The sequence below is a fragment of the Armigeres subalbatus genome, chromosome 2, assembly GCF_024139115.2.
Source record: "Armigeres subalbatus isolate Guangzhou_Male chromosome 2, GZ_Asu_2, whole genome shotgun sequence".
Taxonomy (NCBI): domain Eukaryota; kingdom Metazoa; phylum Arthropoda; class Insecta; order Diptera; family Culicidae; genus Armigeres; species Armigeres subalbatus.
The window spans coordinates 437,671,196-437,697,307 of record NC_085140.1 but is presented as its reverse complement, the minus strand read 5'-3'; the positions used below and the strand labels follow the sequence as shown (position 1 = coordinate 437,697,307).

At 41.2% G+C, this 26,112-nt stretch overlaps 3 protein-coding genes across 3 annotated transcripts; 2 read left to right on the top strand and 1 right to left on the bottom strand.

Moving 5' to 3' along the window:
• The first annotated feature begins 12,777 nt into the window (after nucleotides 1-12,777).
• LOC134213615 (uncharacterized) lies at nucleotides 12,778-15,047 on the top strand. The gene is made up of 3 exons (XM_062692846.1): nucleotides 12,778-13,083; nucleotides 13,170-13,395; nucleotides 13,569-15,047. The coding sequence occupies exons 1-3, from the start codon at nucleotides 12,952-12,954 to the stop codon at nucleotides 14,996-14,998; spliced, it is 1,788 nt and encodes a 595-aa protein (XP_062548830.1). The 5' UTR covers nucleotides 12,778-12,951; the 3' UTR covers nucleotides 14,999-15,047.
• Nucleotides 15,048-15,315: 268 nt separating this feature from the next.
• On the bottom strand, nucleotides 15,316-17,273 carry LOC134213617 (serine--tRNA ligase, cytoplasmic). The gene is made up of 2 exons (XM_062692847.1): nucleotides 15,722-17,273; nucleotides 15,316-15,654 (listed from the first exon to the last, which is right to left on the bottom strand). The coding sequence occupies exons 1-2, from the start codon at nucleotides 17,075-17,077 to the stop codon at nucleotides 15,508-15,510; spliced, it is 1,503 nt and encodes a 500-aa protein (XP_062548831.1). The 5' UTR covers nucleotides 17,078-17,273; the 3' UTR covers nucleotides 15,316-15,507.
• A 3,382-nt stretch (nucleotides 17,274-20,655) lies between these two features.
• Nucleotides 20,656-23,131, top strand: LOC134218030 (uncharacterized). Its single transcript, XM_062696906.1, has 2 exons — nucleotides 20,656-20,934; nucleotides 21,364-23,131. Exons 1-2 carry the CDS (start codon nucleotides 20,812-20,814, stop codon nucleotides 22,465-22,467), a joined length of 1,227 nt encoding a protein of 408 aa, XP_062552890.1. The 5' UTR covers nucleotides 20,656-20,811; the 3' UTR covers nucleotides 22,468-23,131.
• The last annotated feature ends 2,981 nt before the right edge of the window (nucleotides 23,132-26,112 follow it).

Below are 26,112 nucleotides of genomic sequence, written 5' to 3'. Positions count from 1 at the left end.
ATTTTGATTTAAGGATACTAACGCTCAGCTAACGCTATATAACGCTATAATGGCAAGGTTTATATAATCTAGGTAAATTACCACATATATTATCACAAAAAAAATTAAAAGCCTCTGTTCAAATATTATTTACGTAACGCGAAAAACGTTGTTTTTACTGATAGAGTTATGCAGGTGGACGGAAATGAAACACGTCTTGTTTCAGTGAGTTGAGAACAGAGAATGAAAATTTTATTTATTTAACACAACAAGGTAACTATGTTACACCGCTCTACGGCAATGTTGCTATGTTGCTACGATGTACATTATGTTGCTCTTCAACACTCCTCCTCAACATTGACTAATCGTACACCAATTGCTTCTCTTAGTTGCTTTAGTTTGACTGCTCCTAAAGGTTTTGTTAGAAGATCTGCCTCCATTTTGTCCGTTGGGCAATATTGGATATTAACTATTTCCTTCTTCACAAGGTCCTTGACAAAGCAGTATTTTGTATCAATATGTTTTGATTTTCGTGTAATTCTGTCTGCAATAGTAAGAGCTATGCAGCTTTGGTTATCTTCATTTACACGCACGGGTAACTTCAACGGTTCGCCTAGATCTTCCATCAGCTGTCGCATCCATTGCAATTCCTGAAGACATTCTGCAAGTGCGATGTATTCCGCCTCAGTACTTGACAATGAAACACTTGTCTGTTTGCTACATCGCCAATGAACAAGTCCACCTCCGAGCTTAAATATGTATCCAGTGTTTGATTTACGGTCTCCGACTTCTCCGGCCCAATCTGCGTCTACGTAACACTCCATTTTATATGATGGCCCTCCGCCTAAATACAGTTCGTGTTCTGCAGTGCCCTTGAGATATCGAAGTATTCTTTTTGCTTCATTCCAATCGGCTGTGGTTGGTTTAGATACTCGTCTTCCAAGAATAGATGTTGCGATTGCTACGTCAGGCCTAGTATTGACAGCGATATACAACAAACACCCAATCACGTTCTGGTACTCTTCTTGATTTTCAAGTATATTCTCCTCCTTTTGTTGTAGAATGCCGGTTGTCATAGGAACTTTCGAGGGCTTGCAATTCTCCATTCGGAAACGGGACATAATTTTTGAAATATAGCCCTTTTGATTCAATGTGTATCTTCCTTCTCTCTTTTTAACCTGTATTCCAAGGAAAACGTAAATCTCCAAGCGCTGTTACTTTAAATTCTTCTTGAAATGCTGCTACCAAGGCTTGATACTCAGCTTCGCTTTGAACCACAATTACAATGTCATCTACGTATAGGAGAAGGTACATCTTGGTAGTCTTCGTTCGTCTAACGTATAGGCAGGGATCCACAGTTGAGCTATGAAATCCCAATTTTTTGAAAAATCCATCAATCTTGTGGTTCCATACTCTTGCCGCTTGTTTGAGTCCATATATGCTACGTCGTAGTTTGCACACCTTACTTGTATCATCAATCTTGAAACCTGGAGGTTGTTTCATGTAGATCTCCTCCTGCAACTCTCCATACAGGTATGCCCTTTTGATGTCTACATGACGCACCAGCTTCCGATCCCTACTAGCCAGTGTTAAAACAGCCCGAAAAGTTGCTTGCTTTATTACAGGAGCGAATACAAGATCATAGTCCGTGCCAAATTTTTGAGAAAAACCTTGAGCTACCAGCCTGGCTTTATATCTTGCTATTTGACCAGTCTCGTCTAGCTTTCGTTTATATACCCATTTGCAACCTATGGCTTTGCGTCCTGGAGGTAGTTTGGTGATCTCCCACGTTCCGTTCTCTTGGTGTGATATCATCTCTTCTTTCATTGCAGCTTTCCACTCTTCTTGTTCAGAACAGGATACTGCTTTTGTAAAAGTTTTAGGTTCTGCCTGATGAACTGCTATGCTAATTGACTCCGTATATCATCCAGGTGGTACTCCAATATTCATTCGAGTGGATCGGCGTACTGTAACAGATTCAATACATTGTTCTTCATTTGCATGATGATCCACATTGCTCATTTCGTTAGGTTCATTTGTTACTTCTCCGCCTTCGGCCTCGTAAAATTGCACTGAATCATCCAATTCATCACGTATCTCATTACCTAGTTCGACATCTACTTCATCTAGCAATCGTACTTGAACTTCTCCATCAGTATTGATCGATTCGTCAGTGAATTCAGTAGGTTCCTTTATCGCTTCATCATTATTTTCAAGGAACTTCACATCCCGGCTAATTGAAATTTCTCCTGAAGTAGTGTTGAGTAATCTATACGCCTTGCTTTCATTTGCATATCCAACAAACGTCAACTTGATGGCTTTGGGTTCGAACTTCTTGCGCTTTTGTTGAGGCTTCCACATGTATGCCTGACATCCAAAAACTTTGAGATGACTGAAATCGGGTTTCCTGCCAAACCAGGTTTCAAAGGGTGTAACGTCAATTGCTTTCGTAGGCAGCCTATTTTGCAAATAAGCAGCCGTATTCACAGCTTCCGCCCAAAACCTTCTCGGCAGCCCAGCGTCTAAAAGCATGCAAAGTCCCATTTCGTTCAAGCTTCTATTTTTTCGTTCTGCCACACCATTTTGTTGAGGAGCATATCCAGCCGTATATTCTGCCTTAATGCCTTCTTCAGCGTAGAATTGCCTAAGTTTCTGGCTTATATACTCGCCACCTCTATCCGATCGGATGATCTTCGGTTTTTTATGGAACTGATTCTCAACATATCGTACGTATTCACGAATTCTGCTTTCAACTTCAGACTTTTCTTTCAGAAAATATACAATTGTGTAGCGGCTGTGGTCGTCGATCATGGTTAGATAGTATCTGCATCCACCTGAAGTTTTCGTCATTGGGCCACTCACATCAGTATGTACGATATCCAAAACATCCTTTGTAGTCTTCACAGCAACCGATGGAAACGCCGGCCTTGCCATCTTCCCTTCGATACATGATTCACATGGCATTCGTATTCCGCGATTTCTCACTTTCATACCAGATACCAAGTTTTTCGATCGATTTCTGCAAGAACATCCGGGTCTCTGTGTCCAAGTCGCCGGTGCCACAAATGTTGACAATCCTTATTATGCTGACGATTTCCTATCAACATGGATCGCGCTTCATCCACCGTGTTTAACCGGTACAAACTAATGATTCGATCTGCTGTCGCGATTTCTTCATCTTTAAAAAAAACATACTGCACTTTTCAGCATCAAATACTGCACGTACACCTTTTTTCGCCAGTTTGGTCACAGAAATAAGATTTCCTTCAAGTTCCGGTGCGTAGATAACTTCTGTCAACGTGACTTTAATTACTTCACCTCTGTTATTCATGCATTGAATCAAACAATCACCGATTCCGGCGGTACGAATCAGTTTTCCATCGGCAGAAGAAATCACAGGTCGTGCTGATCTATCCAATCGCTGAAATAGTTCTTCATCGCTTGCCAAGTGGGAAGTCGCACCCGAGTCCACTATCCAGGATTTCGTTGGATTACCACAGTTCCGGACCATAAAAGTAAAGGCTTTGCTGCGATCGTTTTCTCGAACTGTTTTTGCTTTTTCTTTCTGATACTTCTTCTTATGTTTTTCATTTGAATGTTGCTCCGCAAGAAACGCTTTGCATTCTTTCTTCCGGTGACCTTGCATTCCACAGAAGTAGCAGGATATTGATTTTAGCTGCTTACCTCTGCCCGCGATCTTCAAGGCTTGTTCTTCTATTCCTCCTCTCTGTTTCGACTGCTTTTCGGCTTCATCAATTGGTTTAATTTTCACCATTTCTAGTTTGAGTTCGTCTTCGTTGCGAGCTTCTAAAGCTGTCGTCAGAGGATTGAATGAATCTGGAAGTCCTCGGAGAATTAAGGCGACCTTGAGACATTCTTGCATTTTGAATCCAGAGCTCTCCAATCGAGCGTAATTCTTCAGAATATCTTCTAAATACATTTCCATGCTTTCTCCAACTCGATAGTTCTGATTCGTAATTTGCTTCAAGAGAGTTACCTTCTGTCCCAGCGATGCTCTATTGTGGTGTTCCTTCAACGTAGTCCATGTCGATTTTGCCGTCGTTTTATGTTGGATAATGCTGTACTGACTTTCTTCCAAAGTTAAATGAATTGTTGCCAGTGCCTTTTCATCGCCATTAGTCCACGTTTCGGTTACTTCAGCCGGTGCTGTCCCTGGGTCGACATATTTCCATAATTGTTCCCGTCTCAGCAGCGCTTGAACCGCAAACGACCACGACTGGTAGTTGGAACTGTTGAGTTTTGGAATTATTCCCCACTCCATCACAATATAACAACTGCTTCGCTTTTAAAGATTCTCGCTTTCTATAATACTCCAGTATCCGCCTCACTACTCTGGGCCCATAACCTGATAGAGTTATGCAGGTGGACGGAAATGAAACACGTCTTGTTTCAGTGAGTTGAGAACAGAGAATGAAAATTTTATTTATTTAACACAACAAGGTAACTATGTTACACCGCTCTACGGCAATGTTGCTATGTATTGCTACGATGTACATTATGTTGCTCTTCAACATTTACTGACGGTCGACGGTAGAGATGGGCAAAACAGCTCATTGCAATGAACGGATCTGATCCGTTCAGCTCATTGAAAAGAGTCAGCTCCTTGGATCAGCTCTTCAGTTCTTTAATGCAACATATATTAAAACATAATTGTTAATATTATTATTAATTAATTAATTATTAATTATTATATTAATAATTATTTTTTAATAATTATTAATTAATATAATTATTAATAATATTATTATAAGGGTTAACCCTTATCCTCCCTTGATACTTTTTAGGCATTAAAAAATGACCTAAAAAAATCATAACTCCGTTGATTCTCAACCGATTTTGACGATTCACCTACCAAACAAACCGGTTAGGTCTCTAGTTTTCAAACCTGAGAAGAGAATCGGCATTGGCCACCTGGTTCCGGAATAATTCCGGGGTCGAGTGGGGTACCTTTTTTTTTTCTCAAATCAAATGACCATGCTAAAACTCTTAAATCTAATTTTTTGATGTGTCCCACTTCATGAAATCACGAGACATGTTCAATAGTGCTTGTTCCAAGGTTCCCTGGTGGGTTTGGACAGGTTCTGCGGCATTCCGGGGACCTGGTTCCCCCGGGACGTGGCCACTTTTCGATTTGATTCGAAACCCTCTTGCGATGTCTCAAACTTCATGATTTTGCGCAACAAGCTCAATAGAGTCTAATTTGAGGTACCTAAGTGGTTCTGGTCAGGTTCCGTGGCATTCCGGGGACCTGGTTCCCTGGGAAGTGGCCACTTTTGATTTGATCCGAAACCCTGCTTGCGACGTCTCAAACTTCATGATTTCTCGAAACGAGTTCGATAGAATCTAATTTGAGGTAGCTGAGTGGTTCGGGTCAGGTTCCGTGGCATTTCGGGGACCTGGTTCCCTGGGAAGTGGCCACTTTTCGATTTGATCCGAAACCCTTCTTGCGACGTCTCAAACTTAAAGAGTTCGCGAAACAAGCTCAATAGAGTCTAATTTGAGGTACCTGAGTGGTTCTGGTCAGGTTCCGTGGCATTCCGGGGAAGTGGCCACTTTTTGATTTGATCCGAAACCCTTCTTGCGACGTCTCAAACTTCATGATTTCGCGAAACGAGCTCAATAGAGTCTAATTTGAGGTACCTGAGTAGTTCTGGGCAGATTCCGTGGCATTCCGGGGACCTGCTTCCTCCGGGCAAGTGGCCACTTTTCGATTTTATCCGAAACCCATTTTGCGACGCCTCAAACTTCATGATTTCGCGAAACAGGCTCAATAGAGTCTAATTTGAGGTACCTGAGTGATTCTGGTCAGGTTCCGTGGCATTCCGGGGACCTGGTTCCCCCGGGGAAATGGCCACTTTTTGATTTGATCCGGAACCCTTTTTGCGACGTCTCAAACTTCATGATTTCGCAAAACGAGCTCAACAGAGTCTAATTTGAGGTACCTGAGTGGTTCTGGGCAGATTCCGTGGCATTCCGAGGACCTGGTTCCTCCGGGCAAGTGGCCACTTTTCGATTTGATCCGAAACCCGTTGTGCGACGCCTCAAACTTCATGATTTCGCGAAACGAGCTCAATAGAGTCTAATTTGAGGTACCTGAGTGGTTCTGGTCAGGTTCCGTGGCATTCCGGGGACCTGGTTCCCCCGGGGAAATGGCCACTTTTTGATTTGATTCGAAACCCATTGTGCGACGCCTCAAACTTCATGATTTCGCGAAACGAGCTCAATAGAGTCTAATTTGAGGTACCTGAGTTTCTGGTCAGGTTCCGTGGCATTCCGGGGACCTGGTTTCCTCGGGGAAGTGGCCACATTTCGATTTGATCCGAAACCCACCTTGCGACGTCTCAAACTTCATGATTTCGCGAAACAAGCTTAATAGAGTCTAATTTGAGGTATCTGAGTGGTTCTGGGCAGATTCCGTGGCATTCCGGGGACCTGGTTCCTCCGGGCAAGTGGCCACTTTTCGATTTGATCCGAAACCCATTTTGTGACGCCTCTTTCGCAAAATGAGCTCAAAAGAGTCTAATTTGAGGTACCTGAGTGGTTCTGGTCAGGTTCCGTGGCATTCCGGGAACCTGGTTCCCCCGGGGAAATGGCCACTTTTTGATTTGATCCGAAACCCATTTTGCGACGTCTCAAACTTCATGATTTCGCGAAACGAGCTCAATAGAGTCTAATTTGAGGTACCTAAGTGGTTCTGGGCAGATTCCGTGGCATTCCGGGGACCTGGTTCCTCCGGGCAAGTGGCCACTTTTCGATTTGATCCGAAACCCATTTTGCGACGCTTCAAACTTCATGATTTCGCGAAAAGAGCTCAATAGAGTCTAATTTGAGGTACCTGAGTGGTTCTGGTCAGGTTCCGTGGCATTCCGGGGACCTGGTTCCCCCGGGGAAATGGCCACTTTTTGATTTGATCCGAAACCCTTCTTGCGACATCTCAAACTTCATGATTTAGCGAAACGAGCTCAATAGGGTCTAATTTGAGGTACCTGAGTGGTTCTGGTCAGGTTCCGTGCCATTCCGGGGACCTGGTTTCCCCGGGGAACTGGCCACTTTTCGATTTGATCCAAAACCCTTCTTGCGACGTCTCAAACTTCATGATTTCGCGAAACGAGCTCAATAGAGTCTAATTTGAGGTACCTGAGTGGTTCTGGTCAGGTTCCGTGGCATTCCGGGGACCTGGTTTCCCCGGGGAAGTGGCCACTTTTTGATTTGATCCGAAACCCTTCTTGCGACGTCTCAAACTTCATGATTTAGCGAAACGAGCTCAATAGAGTCTAATTTGAAGTACCTGAGTGGTTCTGGTCAGGTTCCGTGGCATTCCGGGGACCTGGTTCCCCCGGAGAAGTGGCCACTTTTTGATTTGATCTGAAACCCTTCTTGCGACGTCTCAAACTTAATGAGTTCGCGAAACAAGCTCAATAGAGTCTAATTTGAGGTACCTAAGTGGTTCTGGTCAGGTTCCGTGGCATTTCGGGGACCTTGTTCCCCCGGGGAAGTGGTCACTTTTTGATTCGATCCGAAACCCATCTTGCGACGTCTCAAATTTCATGATTTTGCGAAACGAGGTCAATAGAGTCTAATTTAAGGTACCTGAATGGTTTTGGTCAGGTTCCTTTGCATTCCAGGGACCTGGTTCCCCCGGGGAAGTGGTCACTTTTTGATATGATCCGAAATCCATCTTGTGACCTCTCAAACTTCATGAGTTTGTGTAACGAGCTCAATAAAGTCTAATTTGAGGTACTGGAGTGGTGCTGATAAGATTCAGTGGCATTCTGGAAACCTGGTTCCCTTGGGGAAGCGGCTACTTTTCGATTTGATTCAAAACCCATCTTGCGATGCCTCAAACTTCATGATTTCGCGAAACGCAGTCAATAGAGTCTAATTTGAGGTATCTGAGCAGTGCTGGTCAGGTTATGTTACATCCTTGGAACCTGGTTCTACCAGGGAAGTGGTCCCTTTTTGATGTGATCTGAAACCCATTTCCGTCGTCTCAAATTTCAAGATTTCACGAAACGAACTCAATAGATTCTATTTCGTGGTATCTGAATGGTGTTCATCAGGTTTCGTGACATTCCGAGAACCTGGTTCTCTTGGAGATGTGGGCTTTTTTGTAGTGATCGGAAACCCATCTCTAGACAAACTTCATGGTTTCACGAGACATTTTCAATAGAGATTTTTTCAAGGTACTCGAGTGGTGCATGTTATGTTCCGTGGCGTTCAGGGAATCTGGTTTACCAGGCAGGTTCTTGATGCATTTTTAAACCCTTCCTGAATCGTATCACTCATCGTATCGTATACTCAAGAGCATGTACAACATTTTAGAATTTCATGTTTCGTTGTTCATGTTACAGATTACATGATTCAGGATTCAGAATACATAGAGCAGTTTAATCATCCCCGAGGACACCAGGTTACTGACATAATGAGAAACGTCTTCTTGTTCCGCGAGATCATGAAGTTTGAGACGTCAAAATATTGTTCAGTTCAGTTCACATTAAAAAATGACCACATCCCCGGGAGAACCAGGTCTCGCGAAGTCATGAAGTTTGAGACGTCGCAAGAAGTCGTAACCGCAAAAAGTTGCCATTTCTCGGGGAACTAGGATCCTGGGATGCAACAGAACCTGACTAGCACCACTCAAGTACCTTTAAATTGAGCTCGTTCCGTGAAATCATGAAGTTTGAGTCGTCGCTAAATGGATTTTAGATCACATCAAAAAGGACCACTTCCTTGATGGACCCACAATGCCACGTTACCTAACCCGCACCACTCAGGTACCTCAAATTAGACTGTTGAGCTCGTTTCGCAAAATCATGAAGTTTGAAACGTCGCAAGATGGGTTTCGGATCAAATCCAAAAATCAGCGACTTCCCCGAGGGAACCAGGTCCCCGAAATACCACGGAACCTGACCAGAACCACTCAGGTACCTCAAATTAGACACTATTGAGATCGTTTCGCGAAATTATGAAGTTTGAGACGTCGCAAGATGGGTTTCGAATCAGAACGAAAAGTGGTCACTTCCCCGGGAGAACCAGGCCCCCGGAATGCCACGGAATCTGACCAGAAGCACTTACACTCAGAATAATATACTTATTATTTGCATTAGTTTTGCACTTAAAATTTGACCAGTGAGTTTCGATCTTAAAAAGTATGTGCAGAGCTGTTAGATTTTTGTCGATTTAATCATTATATATTATATGTGCGTCGCGAGTATATTTTCATTATTTCGCACATAAAACGCATTACGAATTAAGGTTAGTCATGATTAGTATTGCATATAATTTTCAATATTGAACCTACTGGTCGAAATATATTAACAACGCACATTTTTTTTCAATTTTGTTTATATTTTTAGAGTAATTTTGTCATTATTCACATGGATTCACATTTATTTATAACGTAATGCAATAAAACGATAACGGAAAAAACAGGATTCGGAGGATTATATTGTTAAGCATCCTACGCAATGCAGCGGTATGGACGGAAACGGCTGGATCGACATTTGTTTTCATCATCGATTCGTTACATTGCGTCCAAGGGTTAAGAATTGATATCGGATGGTCAAAGTTGTTATGTAAAAATGCAGATTACAGCTCCAAATCCCTTCTGATTTCGAGATCGAATTCAGCCGCACCAAATTCCGTACCCACATCCGCGGTCTTCTCGCCAAAACGTGTTCTAGGTATCCGATGGCGGGGGATGATCGAGCGTCAGCGTCTATTTGGTGTGTGCTGCATAATTTTCTTCACAAAGTTTTTTTCTGCTGTGGCAATAAGCTGTAAACTGCAAGAATCAAATAATCATGAATCATTCGGAATGATTGTTTAGGCGGTATCATGAACGTAATTTAACTTACCTTTGAATCGATATCAACATTTCAGATGGTTTTCCTTTGGTATCGTTTCCAAACTTCCGTTTCGTTGCTTTGTTTTTTTTTCAATTTGTGTTGTCTATAGAAGCAACTCTATATGTAGCATGTAATAACTATCAGAACGTTGCATATAAAATGCTTGCAGACGGTTTTGTTATCCAATACGATTACATATAATTCGTATAAGTTGCACTTAAAATGGGAAACAAGATCAATTTTCAACTTCTATGCGAGTTTCGCATATAAAAATAATCATTACATTAATTTGAGTGTAGGTACCTCAAATTAGACTCTGTTGAGCTCGTTTCGCAAAATCATGAAGTTTGAAACGTCGCAAGATGGGTTTCAGATCAAATCCAAAAATCAGCCTCTTCCCCGAGGGAAACAGGTCCCCGGAATGCCACGGAACCTGACCAGAACCACTCAGGTACCTCAAATTAGACTCTATTGAGCTCGTTTCGCGAAATCATAAAGTTTGAGACGTCGCAAGATGGGTTTTGGATCAAATCGAAAGGTGGTCACTTCCCCGGGGGAACCAGGTCCCCGGAATGCCACGGAACCTGACCAGAACCACTCAGTTACCTCAAATTAACTCTTTAGAGCTTGTTACTCGAAATCATGAAGTTTGAGACGTCGCAAGAAGGGTTTCAGATCAAATCAAAAAGTGGCCACTTCCCCGGGGGAAGCAGGTCCCCAGAATGCCACGGAACCTGACCAGTACCACTCAGCTACCTCAAATTAGACTCTATTGAGCTCGTTTCGCGAAGTTTGAGACGTCGCAAGTAGGGTTTTGGATCAAATCAAAAAGTGGCCACTTCCCCGGGGGAACTAGGTACCTCAAATTAGACTCTATTGAGCTTGTTTTGCAAAATCATGAAGTTTGAGACATCGCAAGATGGGTTTCGGATAAAATCGAAAAGTGGCCATGTCCCGGGGGAACCAGGTCCCCGGAATGCCGCAGAACCTGTCCAAACCCACCAGGGAACCTTGGAACAGGCACTAATGAACATGTCTCGTGATTTCATGAAGTGGGACACATCAAAAAATTAGTTTTCAGAGTTTTAGCATGGTCATTTGATTTGAGAAAAAAAAGGTACCCCACTCGACCCCGGAATTATTCCGGAACCATGAGGCCAATGCCGATTCTCTTCTCAGGTTTGAAAACTAGAGACCTAACCGGTTCGTTTGGTAGGTGAATCATCAAAATCGGTTGAGAATCAACGGAGTTATGATTTTTTGAAGTCATTTTTTAGTGCCTAAAAAGTATCAAGGGAGGATAAGGGTTAATTATTGTTCAAAAATTTGAAAAATTTATGTCATTCATTAATTTATTCATTCATTCATCTCTATTTACCTCACTTTGAAATTTTTAAAATGCTAAGCTACAGTGAGGTAATAATTTCTATTGAAAAACCGACAATTTTAAACTACTAACATTTATTACGCTTTTTCTGACCGTCTAGTTTTAAAGTCTAGGAGTTCATTTAGAACCATCACATTTATTTCTATACAAAAACTAACTCAACATTATTTTCTATTCATAATTCTAAGTTACATTTTGTTGATAACGTTTCTCAAATCATTAATTTGAATAATTCAGTCCCTAGTCTCTGATATGTATATGAACCATATCACGTGTCAAAAGTTTTCTCTTCATACTGGGTGCAGTAGGTAAATCAATGCCTTGTTTGCGCGCGCTTCTAACCCTTCTAACCATGCGTAGTTAACATTTTCATACAAGTGAGCCCATTCATCTACAGTAGCCGTTCGATAACTGCAAAATGTTTACTTTTCAGTTAACGAATGCCGTTCGATAACTGCAACGCATTCTGGACGTCAAACGGTTGTCAATCGACGTCAGATGCAATAAAAGTGCATCTAAATGTGCAGCGCAATGCAGCTGTCATTGAGTTTGACACCGATTTGAAGTTTAGCGGTCCGATAACTGCAAAACTGTTGCAACTATCGAATTGCAGTTAAAAAGCATTGCAGTTAAAAGACTTGCAGTTATCGAACGTCTACTGTATATTGGGTTCCCGAAATGCGAGAGGAATAAAAACAAGAGAGTAAAAAAAAATACAGAGCACGGTGCTACAAACAAACCGAGTGCACATGTAGCAGTATGCTGGCGGGAAAACCCGTCGCAAGTAAAAGATCCGCTCCTTGCAAGACACAGCTCCCAGTTCGGTTCGTTTGAACCACACGGTTCGCTCGCTAGAATCGGTCGCGACTGATCCGGATCGAGATCCGTGTCGCACGGATCTGAGCTGGAGGCGCAGCTCTCGCTTCCATGTCACAGCAATTTCGAGCTGGACGGCGACATGCGAAACTGAGAGTTGTTCGGATCTTCGGATCTTTTGCTTAGTACGGTTCGTTCGCTACCGCACTACTAGGTATCTTTTGTGTGTCCGTGCCGAGTATGTGGGTATGGGTTAAGAAATAGACGGCAAGCTAGATTATTTTTGCTTGTGTATTTCTTATTCCTCTCTGCAGCAGAAATGATTTCTGTTGCTTGGCTAGATGGTGCTGTCGCTTGACTTGATGGTGCTTGAGGTACAAATAATAAACGATCAGCACGTGCGCGGTACTGGACTGGAATGCTCATACAAGCTCACTTGTGTTGTGTACCGCGAGCGTAGTATTTTCGTTTGTGCTGTACAAAATACAACAGCGCGCGTACTCGAGTGCGTACGCTCGAGGGAGTTTCTCTAGGCGCGTGTTTGACAATGATTTCATCAATTTAAAGTGAGCTGCTGAGCTGGGTTTCTTTAAAAAAGATCCATGGCTCATCAGCTCAATGTAAGGAAGCGAATCTTTGGAACAGCTCCTGAGCGGAGCGCCCATCTCTAGTCGACGGAGCTGTCATAAAAAGGCCTATTCCGCCAGAATGTTTGTTAACGTTTTCTGATGATGTTTCTGATGGATGATACGCGAAGTGTTATTGTTCGCATAATAAATTTTCATAAAAAAAAGTGCTGCGAATATATTTTAATCATATTCCAGAAAAAAGTCTACATTTCAGCTTCTCGATTTACAAAACTTTGTAATTTTTGTGGTTCTGCACATATTTCTATGAAAAATGGCATCCATGGAAAATAATTGCCGCATCTGTTGTAGAACAGAAAGTTTCGATCCGGTTTGGTTGAATTCTTGGTCGGAATCTTTCAAAGAAACGATCATGGATATGTTTACGTACTGCACCCAACTAGAGGTGATGCTGCAACAATAAAAACAGTTCCTAGCAGAAGGTCAATCCACCGAGGTTACGTTTCATTAATATATTTTTTTTATTTATAGGTTTCATCCGGCGATAAGCTACCTCAAAAGATTTGCAATGCATGTCTTAAGAACTTATCATCCGCTTTTCAATTTCGTAAACAATGCCGTCAGTCAAACGCAATATTTCATGATCTGTTACGGAGGATGGAATCCAGTGAGATCCCGCACCGCGTCGCTCCGGGAGAATCGAAACCAAACATCGGTATTGAGCAAGTCGATGTTTCGTTCATGGAACAACTTCAAGGTAAGTGTTTCACAAGTATTCATTACCCCAGAAAATTATAAGGTAGAATCATTCTATTTAAAGTTGATAGTAGATTATTTTTGCACACTCTATTTATATTTGAAATTGGTCATCAGATGTTTAATAACGGTGATTAATCATTAATTATACTCTATTCAACATTCCAAACTCAGCGATTAATACCGATCGGATTGAACAACAGTCTGACGACGAGAAGTCTGATCAACCGGAGAAGAAGCCGCTGTTTTTCATGTGCTGCTTTAAGCGGTGTAACGAGAGGACAAAGGAATACGATAAGCTGAAGGAACACGCGACAAAATGTCACAAAGCACGAAGGCATGGCAATGCGATGAGAAGACAAAAGGATCACCGCTTAATATGTAACATCTGCCTGGGAGGATTCTCCAATCGATCTCTATGGAAGATTCACCAAAGACGCATTAAAATACGACACGAACTTCACGACTGTATCAGATGTGGTGAGACGTTTGATTCGGAAGAAAAATTAGCATTGCATGACGGTCCATCGGGGTGCAGGCCAGATACGGGAGAGGAATTTAATGAAACAAACAAAGAATCTGCTTTAGAGAATGAATTAATTCGACGTATAGTCGAAGCAAAAGGCACGGACGATCTCTTGCGCATCAGCCAAGAAGAGTATAAAATTGTGAAAAATAGAACATTCGTTGATCGATTACACCAAAAAGAGCTCAAGTATTCTAAAAAACAAATTAAACTGTATTATGCCTGTAAATCGTGCATATTTCAAGCTGCGAGTGTTGGGGAAATGGAATATCACTTCAAGAGCGGAACTTGTTCCCAAGGGTATTCATTTGCTATTGGTTTTTGCCCATTGGTGATACGTCAGATGAAAAGTTTGAAATGCGAGGCTTGCAATTACCAATGTTACAGAAACAGGAACATGAGGGAACATCAGTCGAACCAAAATCATCAAGGGGTGCGTCGATCGATCATAACACGGCTTGTGGCCGTAAGAAATTTCCCATGTGAATTCTGTGGTAGAATACTGTCAACAACAGCAAATCGGAAGCGACATCGGAGCAAATGTACTTTGGCTTCTTTAATGAGAACTAGAAAACGAATCGAATCGGATAATACGGAACCGAACAGAATGGACACCGATGAGCAACTGCTGAGCAAGGAACACGATGAACTGGAATCACTTGCAACAGAAATCAAAATTGAAGAGTATGATCCATTAGATATGATCTGTAAAGCTTCGAACGATCCAAACCAGGAGTGCTCCGAAACACCATCATCACAACCCATCATCATACCAGTGGAAACAATCAATGGAGCTAAAACCAAAAAATTACCGCTTGTTTGTCGATTTTGTGGTTACTCCACCAAAGTACGGGGCAATTTAAACCGACATATCAGAACATGCCGCAAGAACATCAACCGCGAAATACCGCCTATTCGAAAACAAGTTGAAAGGATAGGATCGCTGTTTAGCTGCCAAGATTGTGGCTATGGGACCAATAAACGCGGCAACATGAATCGTCATCTGAAAACCTGTACTTCGATAGTTCCTCGCAAAGAGTCCACTTATTTTGGTTCGTCAGATTCTGAGGGGGAATGAATGTGTCCAAGGGTTCAATCAGATATGATAGTAAATGGCATTAAACTTATCCAAACGTAAAAAATACTTCATTGCTTCGAAAGATAGACTTCTATATCTAAATTATAACTTACATAATAAATTTGTCATGGATCCGTGAAGGTTTTAAATAATTCTTTATATGTTTCCCAACTTTGTAAGACAGTTCTCAACTGCTTAAAGAACTCTATGACTGAGTTCTATGATATATGAGCCAATCATCTCAACACTAGCCAATACTTTTGGACTTTTCGAAAAGGCAAAGAATGTCATCGTATCGTGAATTTCCATAGAAAACATTGCCTCAGAAAGCAACCCAAAGCTTATGCGTAAGATTTATTAACGGATTTTAAAAGTAATTCTTAATCAGCGATAAATTGAGATAAATTAATTAACTTCCCCTTCGTTCTAACAGCGACAAATTTGATGCAATTTGCAAACGGTAAATGCTTTCCTCTTAGATATATCTTACTGGTCATGGTGTTCGTTGATTATGCGCCAGCTCCTTCCTTCTTGCCTCCTTTTTTGTCCTTCTTAGCAGCAGCGGCAGCCGCTTCTAGTTCGATCGGAGCGGGTTTTACAAATGGAATTTCGTCGCGGTATTGCTCAGGCATGTATTTTTTTAGTGGTTCCGGTACCTACGTAAAAAGTACAAAAAAACATGTTAGTTTTATTTCGCCATCCCTAGGAATTAACTAATCTAACCTTAACTCCTGTTTCCGTTTGATGCGTTTCCAGAATGGCGCAAATGACTCGCGTCGTAGCACACATGGTTGCATTTAACATATGGACAAAATCTACGGCAGCGTTCATCTTTTTAGTTTGACCGTATCTCACCAATAACCGGCGCGCTTGGTAATCCAAACAATTGCTGCAGGAAACCAGTTCTCGGAATGCCCCGGAACCAGCAAACCAAGCTTCCAGGTCAAGCTTCTTCGAGGCTGCGTGATTGAGAGCTCCAGAAACGATATTGACAACACGATAGGGAATTCCCAGTGACTGACAGAACTGTTCTGCATTGCCAATCATCTCGTCCATCATTTCCCACGATTTGTTATCATGTGGAGAAGTCAGAACAAACTGTTCGATCTTCTCAAATTGATGAACTCGGAAAATACCACGGGTATCGCGCCCGTGCGAACCAACCTCCTGTCGGAAACAGGTGGACAATCCTGCATACTTAATCGGTAGAGATGCTTCCGGAATCCATTCGTCTCGGTGATAAGCTGCGATTGGTTGTTCAGAAGTCGCAATCAAGTACTTCTCGTCGCTTCCACCATCCTCCGTCTTCTCACTTCCCTTTCCAACTACTTTGTACAGTTCTTCATCGAACTGGGACAGCTGAGCCACTTCTTGCATAACTTCCTTCCGCATAAAAAACGGCGTATAAAGTGGGGTGTACCCCTTGGCGTAAAGAATGTGCAAAGAATGCTGAATCAGAGCTTGTTCGAGAAACACAGCCGGACCGGTCAAAAAATACCCGCGACCACCTGAAACAACGGCTCCTTTCTCACCGTTCATACCGTCAATCATTACAATCAAATCGACGTGAGAATACTTAAGTCTCTTTTCACAATCTCCGAAGGTACGCTCCACCTTATTTTCGTCTTCGTCGTTGCTGACGGGAACGCTCTCATGCAGGTGGTTTCCTACTTCCCGTAGAGCCGAATTCCTTTTTCCTTCTGCCTCGTTCAAGTTTTTCTCGTTTTCGACCACCGCGGAGTCAATTAACCCTCTTACCTTCTTAATCTGATTCACCGTCAGCTTTTTCAGATCTTCGCTTTTCAACTCGAGCAAATTGCTCGCAAGCTCCTCTGGCACCAGTTCATCCTCCGCTCCCTGTGGTTCTTTCTTTTTCATCTTTTCGCCGATTTCCTTGCTGCAAAGGTTTTTCAGCTTGTTGAAGTTATCCGCATTGAAGCGGCACTTACGCCACTCGACGTCTTGCTCGATGACGGTCTCCACCAGGCCTACATCCTTGAAGCGAAGCTCTTGGTTCGCCCGCACTTTGGCCGGGTCATGGCCTTTATCGCTGCGAAACAAATCCAGATCCAGAACCATTTCGGTGATTGGTTTTTCGAACACGCACACTGAGTAGTAAATCCACACGAATTACTCGCGATGAATCTGTATGATGAAATCGAACCTTTTGCGGACAAACTGAATCACCGTGAAAATGTGAGAAAACTTTCGGAAAAATTGTGTTGTGCGACTCCTGTCGTTCCCGTTCTAAACGTGGCTGCTGCCGTTTGCGAACTTTGACAGCAAACGCCGAGTGTAATACACCGCCGATATGGCCGTGCGCGGTGTAGCTACGAGGGGGTATGGAATGTAAAAACCAAGATGAATACACCACTAGGTGTTCCAATCTGCCAAATTCACGATTCAGCCATCTTGGATTTTAGTATGGGAGAGCCAGCCGGTTTGTTTTCGTTTTGCACTGAAAATGAATTTTTCACCCCCGCCGTCTTCTCTTCTACAAACTTGACAGGTTGGAGCACCTACTACTGTATTCATCTTGGTAAAAACTGTATGGTCCAATGCACCGAATGAACACAATGACGTTTGAGGCGGGCGCTGTTTACTAAAAATGAACACTTGCATGAACTCGATGAATGAAAAAGTATTCATTCTTAGTAAACAGCGCACCGCTCAAACGTCAATGATGAACTCGGTGCATTGGACCATGATAGATACATTTTTGGAAAATCTCGGGTACTTATTCAAAAGGACGTATGTGATTTTGTAAACAAAGATTCAGACGTCGATTTGTCCGATCTGATTGCCCTCCCACGCAAACCATCACCATATACAGATAGGGAGAGGCTTTGGCTACCTGTTGGTGGTGTTGTTTTGCGTGGGAGTTTCATCAGATCGGACAAATCGACGTTTGAATCTTTGTTTACAAAATCACATACGTCCTTTTGAATAAGTACCCGAGAAATATTAAAAAAATTGAGATAAGGGCTCATTCACAAATTACATAACGCAAAAAAACACAGATTTGAACCCCTACCCACCCCTCCGTGACTTGTTTGTAACATTTCCTTCATACCCACCCACCCCCATCTGTGACGCATAACGTCTTACTAAAATTTCATAAAAATGATAAATTGGTATTTTTATTGAACTCTTCCTTAACTTCCTTCATAGTACATAATAATATTGTCAAATTCGAATTTAATTAGAAATTTGTTTTTTTTTAAATTATTTTATTATTATTGTTACCCGTAACAGAACTAAACAAACCCACCCACCCCCTAGCCAAACCGTAACATTTTGTAACGCAATGTTGTGTACCCACCCACCCCTTTATGCGTTATGTAATTTGTGAATGAACCCTAAGCTTCCAGATATGTTATTCAGAACTTTTTCCGTACCGTACATCAATCAGATTTTAATTACAATTTGTCTAGAATTTATTATAAGCATTTTAAAATGATCTCCCTATGCTGCGCTGTAGGATCTGTCAAAGTTAACACCGTCGTGTGTCTTCTTCTTATTTTTACTTGGATTCGTCTATATTACCAAGCAGAATTTTGACAACTGATCTGCATGGAGCAAAATGTCACTTTTACTTGCGGAATAATCGAGCAGACTATTTTTCCAAAAGTAAAGTGACAGCTCCCATTAGTTTGCGTGGGAACCTTACAAATTCCCTTTTTGATTTTTGTCATTTTCAGGTGGATACTGTTGAAGAAATTTCATTTCAATTTTTTACTTTTCCGATTCAGTAAACGGAATTTAACATGTGATTGGTATAGAAAAAGGAATTTCTTTTGAACACGATACCAACCTTTAGCATTGAAAAAGAATCAAAAAAATATGCAGATTTAATTTGGATCAAAAAAAAGTCCGAAACGTAACCCAAGCAACCAGAAGTTCAGATTTTACTTAAATTTACTCTTAACCGAACTAATTGGGTCCTAAAATGTAGAATCGATATTGGAGTTTCTTTCAGGGAACGATAAAGTTAATCATCCTGAACGCGTCAGTTTTTCTTTTGACTCCTTTTGAACATTGTTTAATTTGAAATTTGAAAATATATGAAAAATGCTTCCTCGACATTTTCGATCTTGTTTGACGTAAGGATTCAAACGCACTAGCAAAACACCGCAGGGTACTTGACTCAACCTTTGACAGTTAATATATGGGCCTGACGTTTTGGGCTGATGGTTGATTCGTTCTGAAATGTTGCACAGGCCAATATTTGCCTCAAAATGTATTAAACATAAAAATACTATTTTTTCTACTGATTTAGACTTTTACCCTTGCTTTTACCAGATTTTTTATAACATGGGTTCAAGTATTCTTGACCGATGCACTATCGTTTGCAACCATAAACGAGGTAGGGCTTTAGGACCCAATTGGTTCACTACGGTTCACATCAAGTTCCAAGCATCCTTAACGAAACTTTAAAGTTCACTTTTACGCTCCTACCATACAGAAAATTACTTAAAATGAGAGCTGATTACGCCAAAATAGCCCTTCTTATCCGAACTTCTGGTTGCTTGGGAAGCAACAGGACCAGTACCTGTCAAAATAGTGAGGTTAGGTTTGCCGCGCGCAATGCCTTTTCATGTGACACTGCCGAGACTGCACTTAAGGGTCTGTCTCATTTGGATAGTTAAACTTAAAAGTGACAGTTCAAAAATAAAAACAATCACACGGTCATAAGAATGGCTGGGTGCTACCCAATAGGACATCGATGGGAAGTAATTCGATATCTGTCAAAAGTAAGCTTGCTCTTTGAGCAGGGTTATTTGATAATTATTGAAATCGGGACCAATTTGCGATTTGGGCGTAACTTATTTTGTAAACAAACATTGTTTTGTGGATTCCGTAGAATGGAAGCGTTTTTCTCCAAAACTAATTCCCTTGCCTGCTAGAGGAAAGCCTATTCTATCGGATACATAGCACGATTTTCTCGGAAAATGCTTGCTGTAGCTGGAATTCGCCTTCCAATGTTTGTTTACAAAATAAATTACGCCCAAATCGCAAATTAGTCCCGAAATGTCACTTTTAAGTTTAATTTCGGTTTAATTCTCCAAATGAGACAGACCCTGAGTATCCAGCTTTCCACGCTCGGTAATGGCGGCTTGTCGGTATGTAAACATCAATCGGCCACTGTACTGTTTGACACTAGCTGGAGGAAAGCCCACTGGCGTTCCTGGGTGAGGGGAAGGGAAAAAAGGCCTTTTCGCCAGTGAGGCCGATTGATTTTTACACACCGACAAGCCGCCATTACCGAGCGTGGAAAGCTGGATATAGGCCTTTTCATGTGACACTGCCGAGGCTGCACTTGTTTACAACCGCTGAACAGGCCTGCAAGTCCAAAGCTGTCAGTTTCATAGAAGAACTGTCAATTGACGATGAAATCAGCTGTTTTTAAACGTCTCGTGAAAAGGCCCATTGTTCACAACCGCTGAACAGGCCTGCAATCCCGAAGCTGTCACTTTCATAGAAGAACTGTCAATTGACGATAAAATCGGATGATTTTAAACGTCTCGTCAAAGGCCTATAAGCCGTTAGGCAGCGCAGTACATAATCGATTCAAAATTAATCGATTATCACATCGATGAATCGATTAATCTAAATAATCGATTATTTTGCGACATCTCTAGATACACCGCAAACAGTGACGTTTCCAGTTTATTTACCTTTGAGCTGTTGCTGCCGTTGCTGCTGTAAAATTTTTATAGAAAATAGTTTCAAGAGTTTAAAATACCATTCAATTTCCACACCAAAGTGTATCTTTGTGAAACGCACAAAACTAAACGTGCATATTTGGCGGGATGGAGGACTTCTGCCGCAGTTGCTCTCGCACTGGAGAGTTCCAAAGGTTCGAACTCTCGACCATCTCCCAGATCAGTAATGTTCGCATCGATGATATGCTCGTCGATTGCACCCAGCAGCAGGTAATAGATAGCCCAGCAGCAGGTTGAGATAATGTAAAAAATATGATCATCTTACTAATGAAACTTTGTACGAGAAAGGCAAAAATAAGACAAAAAAAATATTGTTCTAAACTTTATAAAATAAAATTTATATTGGATGATCCAGAGGTGAGCCAGCCTAGCCTCTTTAATAAAAGCAAGCCTCTTTAATAAAAAATTAAAAAAAATATTGGATCTAGTACTACAATTGAAGATATATATTTGACGATAATAATAATATATAATATATAATTGTCATTTACACGGACGGACAGACATTATTTGCTTAGTTCGTTGAGCTGATTTGATTGAAATATAACACTATAGGTTTTTGCCATGCTAAATTTCACCAAAGAATCATTTTTACACGATCTAAATTATAATTATTCTGTAATTCTCACGATACTTTAGGTTTCCGTCGGTGATAGTCTACCGCAGCAGGTATGTGCAGAATGTTTCACAGCACTAAACTCCGCGTTTCTGTTTCGCAAATTGACCCAACACTCGGAGAATGGGTTTCGTCAGATAATCGATAACGCCATGAGTGTCCAAATCCATCATCAATCTCAGGATCCTGTTGATGACGACCTTCTACAGAGCGATACCGTACCCGAAATTCAAATGCCACTTGAAACGAACGAATCAATTCTTCCTGACGTGGGAATAAAAGAGGAGGAGCTACATTTGGAAGATCCGCAGATCGGTACAGCTATTCCTTTAATGTTTGAAGAGGCACTGGAACCGATTGAAAATCCGCCGGAGGGTGTAGTTATGCCGCGCAAGAAGCGAGGTTGGGGACCGACGACCTATGCCTGCAAGGATTGCGGCTACATTTCACAGAGCTGTTTCAACTTCAAGCGTCACCAGCAAACACAAAAACACTTTTCTTTCAGCAGACTTATAACCAGGCGCCCGTTAAATGTGGTTAAACATGTGTTAAAACAATATATTGAACCGTCAATAACGAAGCCTCCGCCAAAAATTCCTAGGCAGCGGAAAAATGATAAAAGTAAAGCTCCCCGAGCCGTGCGACCTCGGAAACAATACAAATCTACCAGAACCCTCTATAGGTGTGATGACTGTGGCTACCAAAACTATAACAGCTTTAATTTCCGACGCCATCAGGGGACTTGGAAGCACACGAAGACTAGCACTTTCCAAGACTCTCCTCTTTCTAGCACCGTATGGAGAAGTATGCTGGAGTGTCGGGACTGTGGCATTGAATTCCTCAGCAATAATGAACTGAAAGCCCATCGTAGAGAATCATGCCTGAGCAGGATTAATGAAGGTGCATCTAGCACTACCACCACTCACACTACCTCCTTTTCGAGTGTCGATGACGTTCTTGCCCTCTGGAAGTTGATGGAAGGCAGCAACGCGAGAAAACGGAGGAAACGTAAAGCTGCACCTGCAGCAGAAACCGTTACACAGGAGGAACCGGTAGAGGTGAAGATCGAGCTCCCGAATGTTGATGATGAATATACGAGTGAGCAAACTATGACTGAAGATCCCTAATTTTCACGGTCGATTAATCAGAACAGCACTTTGTTGAACATTTATGGATACATCATGGGCCTGGTAGATTTTATACCTAAATTAACGAAAGCAAGAGAGCCCATCTACATATGATTGGCTTTATTCAATGAGAGCTCAACAAAGTAGATTGCAATTACATTCGAGTTCATTTTGCCTTTCGATAAAAAAGCACCTTGAAGGAACTTGACAGCAAACTCGAATAAGTCGGAATAGCATGGTTGGGTTTGGGCTACCCCGTGCAACGCTGTTTTGGCTGAATTGTGATATGTTAAATACAAAAAGGTAATAAAATGGCTTACGCAGGTTGTGGGGGATATGAAAAATCGATTAAGCCAAAAAACTGCTTGAGCATTAGTGAAAAACATGTTTCATAGTCGTTGGGTATCATTTGCAAATATATTTAAATATTTCATTGAAAGCTTTCGGTATTTTCCCGGTTTGGGAGCGAGTAAAACGTGCAGGCAGGGAAATTTTGCCTATATAATTTGTTCGTGAGAAATTCAAATTGTTTTTTTTTTATAGAAGGAGAAATCTGTTTTCTGTTGTAGTTAATTTATTCAATTTGTAAACACTAAAACTTATGGAATCTACTGGGTCGATAATTTATTTGTAAAATTGTGTAAATTAAATATATTTAAAACTATTTATATTGCCCTCAATTCAGTATTCGAAAGCCTCAATTTCAATTTGCATGCAGATATAGCATCAATTAGATAACTGAGTGTTCCTCAATAATGACAGAAGCACAATTCTCGATCGAGGATCACTTAGGTGAATCGCGTTTGAATTCAATTTCTAAACTACATCACACTTTCAGGGGCACATAACACCAAAAGCGAAAGACAATAATGAAAAGCAGTTTTTTTATCTTTGTTCAGTTAAAGAAACCACAAAGAATGTTTTTCAGATTTGTTAATCGCCTTTGGATTGACATTTGAAAGATTTTTTTTCAGCCGGAACTCAAAAAATCTTGGGGCATATTTGTCTCATGTTTCCTGTGATTCCCTATATACATGGGTCAGTTATGTGTATAACGGCAGTATACTGCCGTTATACGCATAACTGTCCCATGTACATACGTATCCTAGCAAACATGGGATAAATATGCGTATTACGGCAGTATACAAGACACGACCGCTCGACGTAAACTACGTAAAACAAAATACACTGAACCAATCTTTCCGCCCTATATAGAACAGAAGGAACCATCCCACCGACACAACTACCCAGCTTTAGCAGCCCCTCCCACTCTGTGAGGGAGTAGGGACTCCACTGTCTAGCAGCTAAGTAAAAGTAGGCAATTACCAAGGATTAGAACACGCTGCATAGGAGATGCATGATGCATGAACAATCTAAAATTTTCAATAGTTTAGCGTTGATGATCAAAAGTTTCAATACTACTGGCAAATTGGTGGAGAGTTTGCGAATCGATTGATATATAAATCTTTAAAATCCATTGAAAAATAAGGGCCAATTAATGTTCTTACAAATCTTAAATAATTTCGTGACGGTTCCCAATTTTAAAATTTTCATTATTTACACCCTGTATTCGAGCGTTCCCCTTAGTCGTAGTTTACGTCAAAATGGACACGGAGTTAAACCAAACTTCAATGGTTTGTTACCGTTCACGTCCAGCTATTGCTTAATATTAAGGTCACTCCTGACAGAATCCAAGTTTCAAAGTGCTCGCGTTTTCGGGGGCACACCACTCGATACGGAGGCGGCGGACAACTGTCATTTTTGTTGATTTAGCTTTAGCTGTGCGTTGCTTCCGTATCGAGTGGTGTGCCCCCGAAAACGCGAGCACTTTGAAACCTGGATTCTGTCAGGAGTGACCTTAAAGATTTTGTTTTTCTCAACAAGTGTTTCAGCCGTTCAATAAAAATCGTCGCCTACTGTGATTTCAAATTCGAAAGGACGATCAGGGACGATCGATTTTAACAAGTCGACGCCTACTTTGGTTTCAACATTTGAGTCGGCCAGAACGCGAGGTGGCAATTGGCAATATCACGTCAATCACGTGTCAATCAAGCACGCTGCTCATTGCTTCGTTATTGTTGGCGCACTTACTTCGCCGTTCCGTAACTTTATTTCTTGAAGGTTTCCCAACGAGGATTAGCACAAGGAAGGCAATTGACGTCGATCACGCTGGCTTTTGCCTTTGTGAACTTCTGCTGAATCTTTATTCTTGGTAATTGAACAAATAGGGTGAATGCCTGTTTTGGCAACCTTAGTGCCTAGTTTGGCCAACCATGAAAAATGCATATTTTTCGAAAACTATCGAACTATCAACAGCAAAGAAGCATAAGGGATATATTTCCTGTTAGAGCTAATAAAACCCTTGAAAACTGCTTTATATTCGGAGTTATGCGAAAAGTTGATCAAATTGAAAACATGGCCAAAAATGGCACATTTACCCTACATGAGTTTCCCCATTTATAAAAGAAAAGTGCCCAATAGTGGACCCCCAACCAATAGTGGACCCTTCAGCTATTTTTGCATTATTACAGCACAATCTAAATATTTTGCTATGAAATTCCATCGGGAGAACCTACCTAACAGTCCTATGATTTGATTACATGCATTGGAAATGCTATAGAAAGTAAAATTAGATGATTTTTTACAATTTTATTAAAAATAAACACGAGAGTGTCCATTATAGGAATATTTTGGAGGGTCCATAATAGGGAAGAAGAACGTCCCGAAACGGAACATAAAAATCAAATGAAGTGTCGACTATAGGGAAGCAATTTCCTATTATGGACCCCCAGGGGGTCTACTATAGGGCCAATTCAGTCGGCCTTTAAAATGTTAATTTCAACGAATAACGTCGAATATTTATATGTTTTATGTATGTATCGTGGAGACTAGATGCAGAGCTTGATATTAGATATCACGCAAAATTAATATTTTGAAAATTTCCACTCGTTATGCCAGGAAGAGCAAAATTTCGCTACTAGGGGGTCCACTATTGGGCATTTTACCCTATGCTTCAAATCAGTTAAAATTAAACAATGAATGGAGTGTTGTGAAAACTCATGGGACTCGAACTTACCACTCTCAGTTGTCCCATCGAAGAGAAAGTGGTTACCTGCAATAAATTGTTCAAATCAATATCTTCCACATAATGTACATATTCACATATGAGTTTTCACAACATTGTAAATTAATGTCCAAGTCGGGTGGTTTAATCCCCGGAATATAGGCAATTAACATTGATTGAAATGAACTAACCGAAAAAATTTCAACTTTCTCTTTACTACTACTTTGTTAGCAATAGCACGCGAGAGATGTTTATGACGTGCCCTATCATGCCCAAGTTTGACTTCACCATTGTCTACAAGTAAGTCAAGTGAAAATTTAGGCGGATTTTTTTTGTGGTTTTATAATTAGTCCTAGACATTTTTCAACAATTTAGTTTGCTCACAGATCAGACAGATTATTCCCATTGAACCTGAACTATATGATTTCCTTTATACACTTTCCCAACTGCAGATAAATGTTTGTTTTTTTCTTATCTCAACGTAATGTTTTATTGCTACGACTTTCCATGCGAGTATCCATTCAATCGTCCTATAGAAAAGTATCGCTGATCGTTGCTGTTTTGCGTGTCGAGTGGTTTAT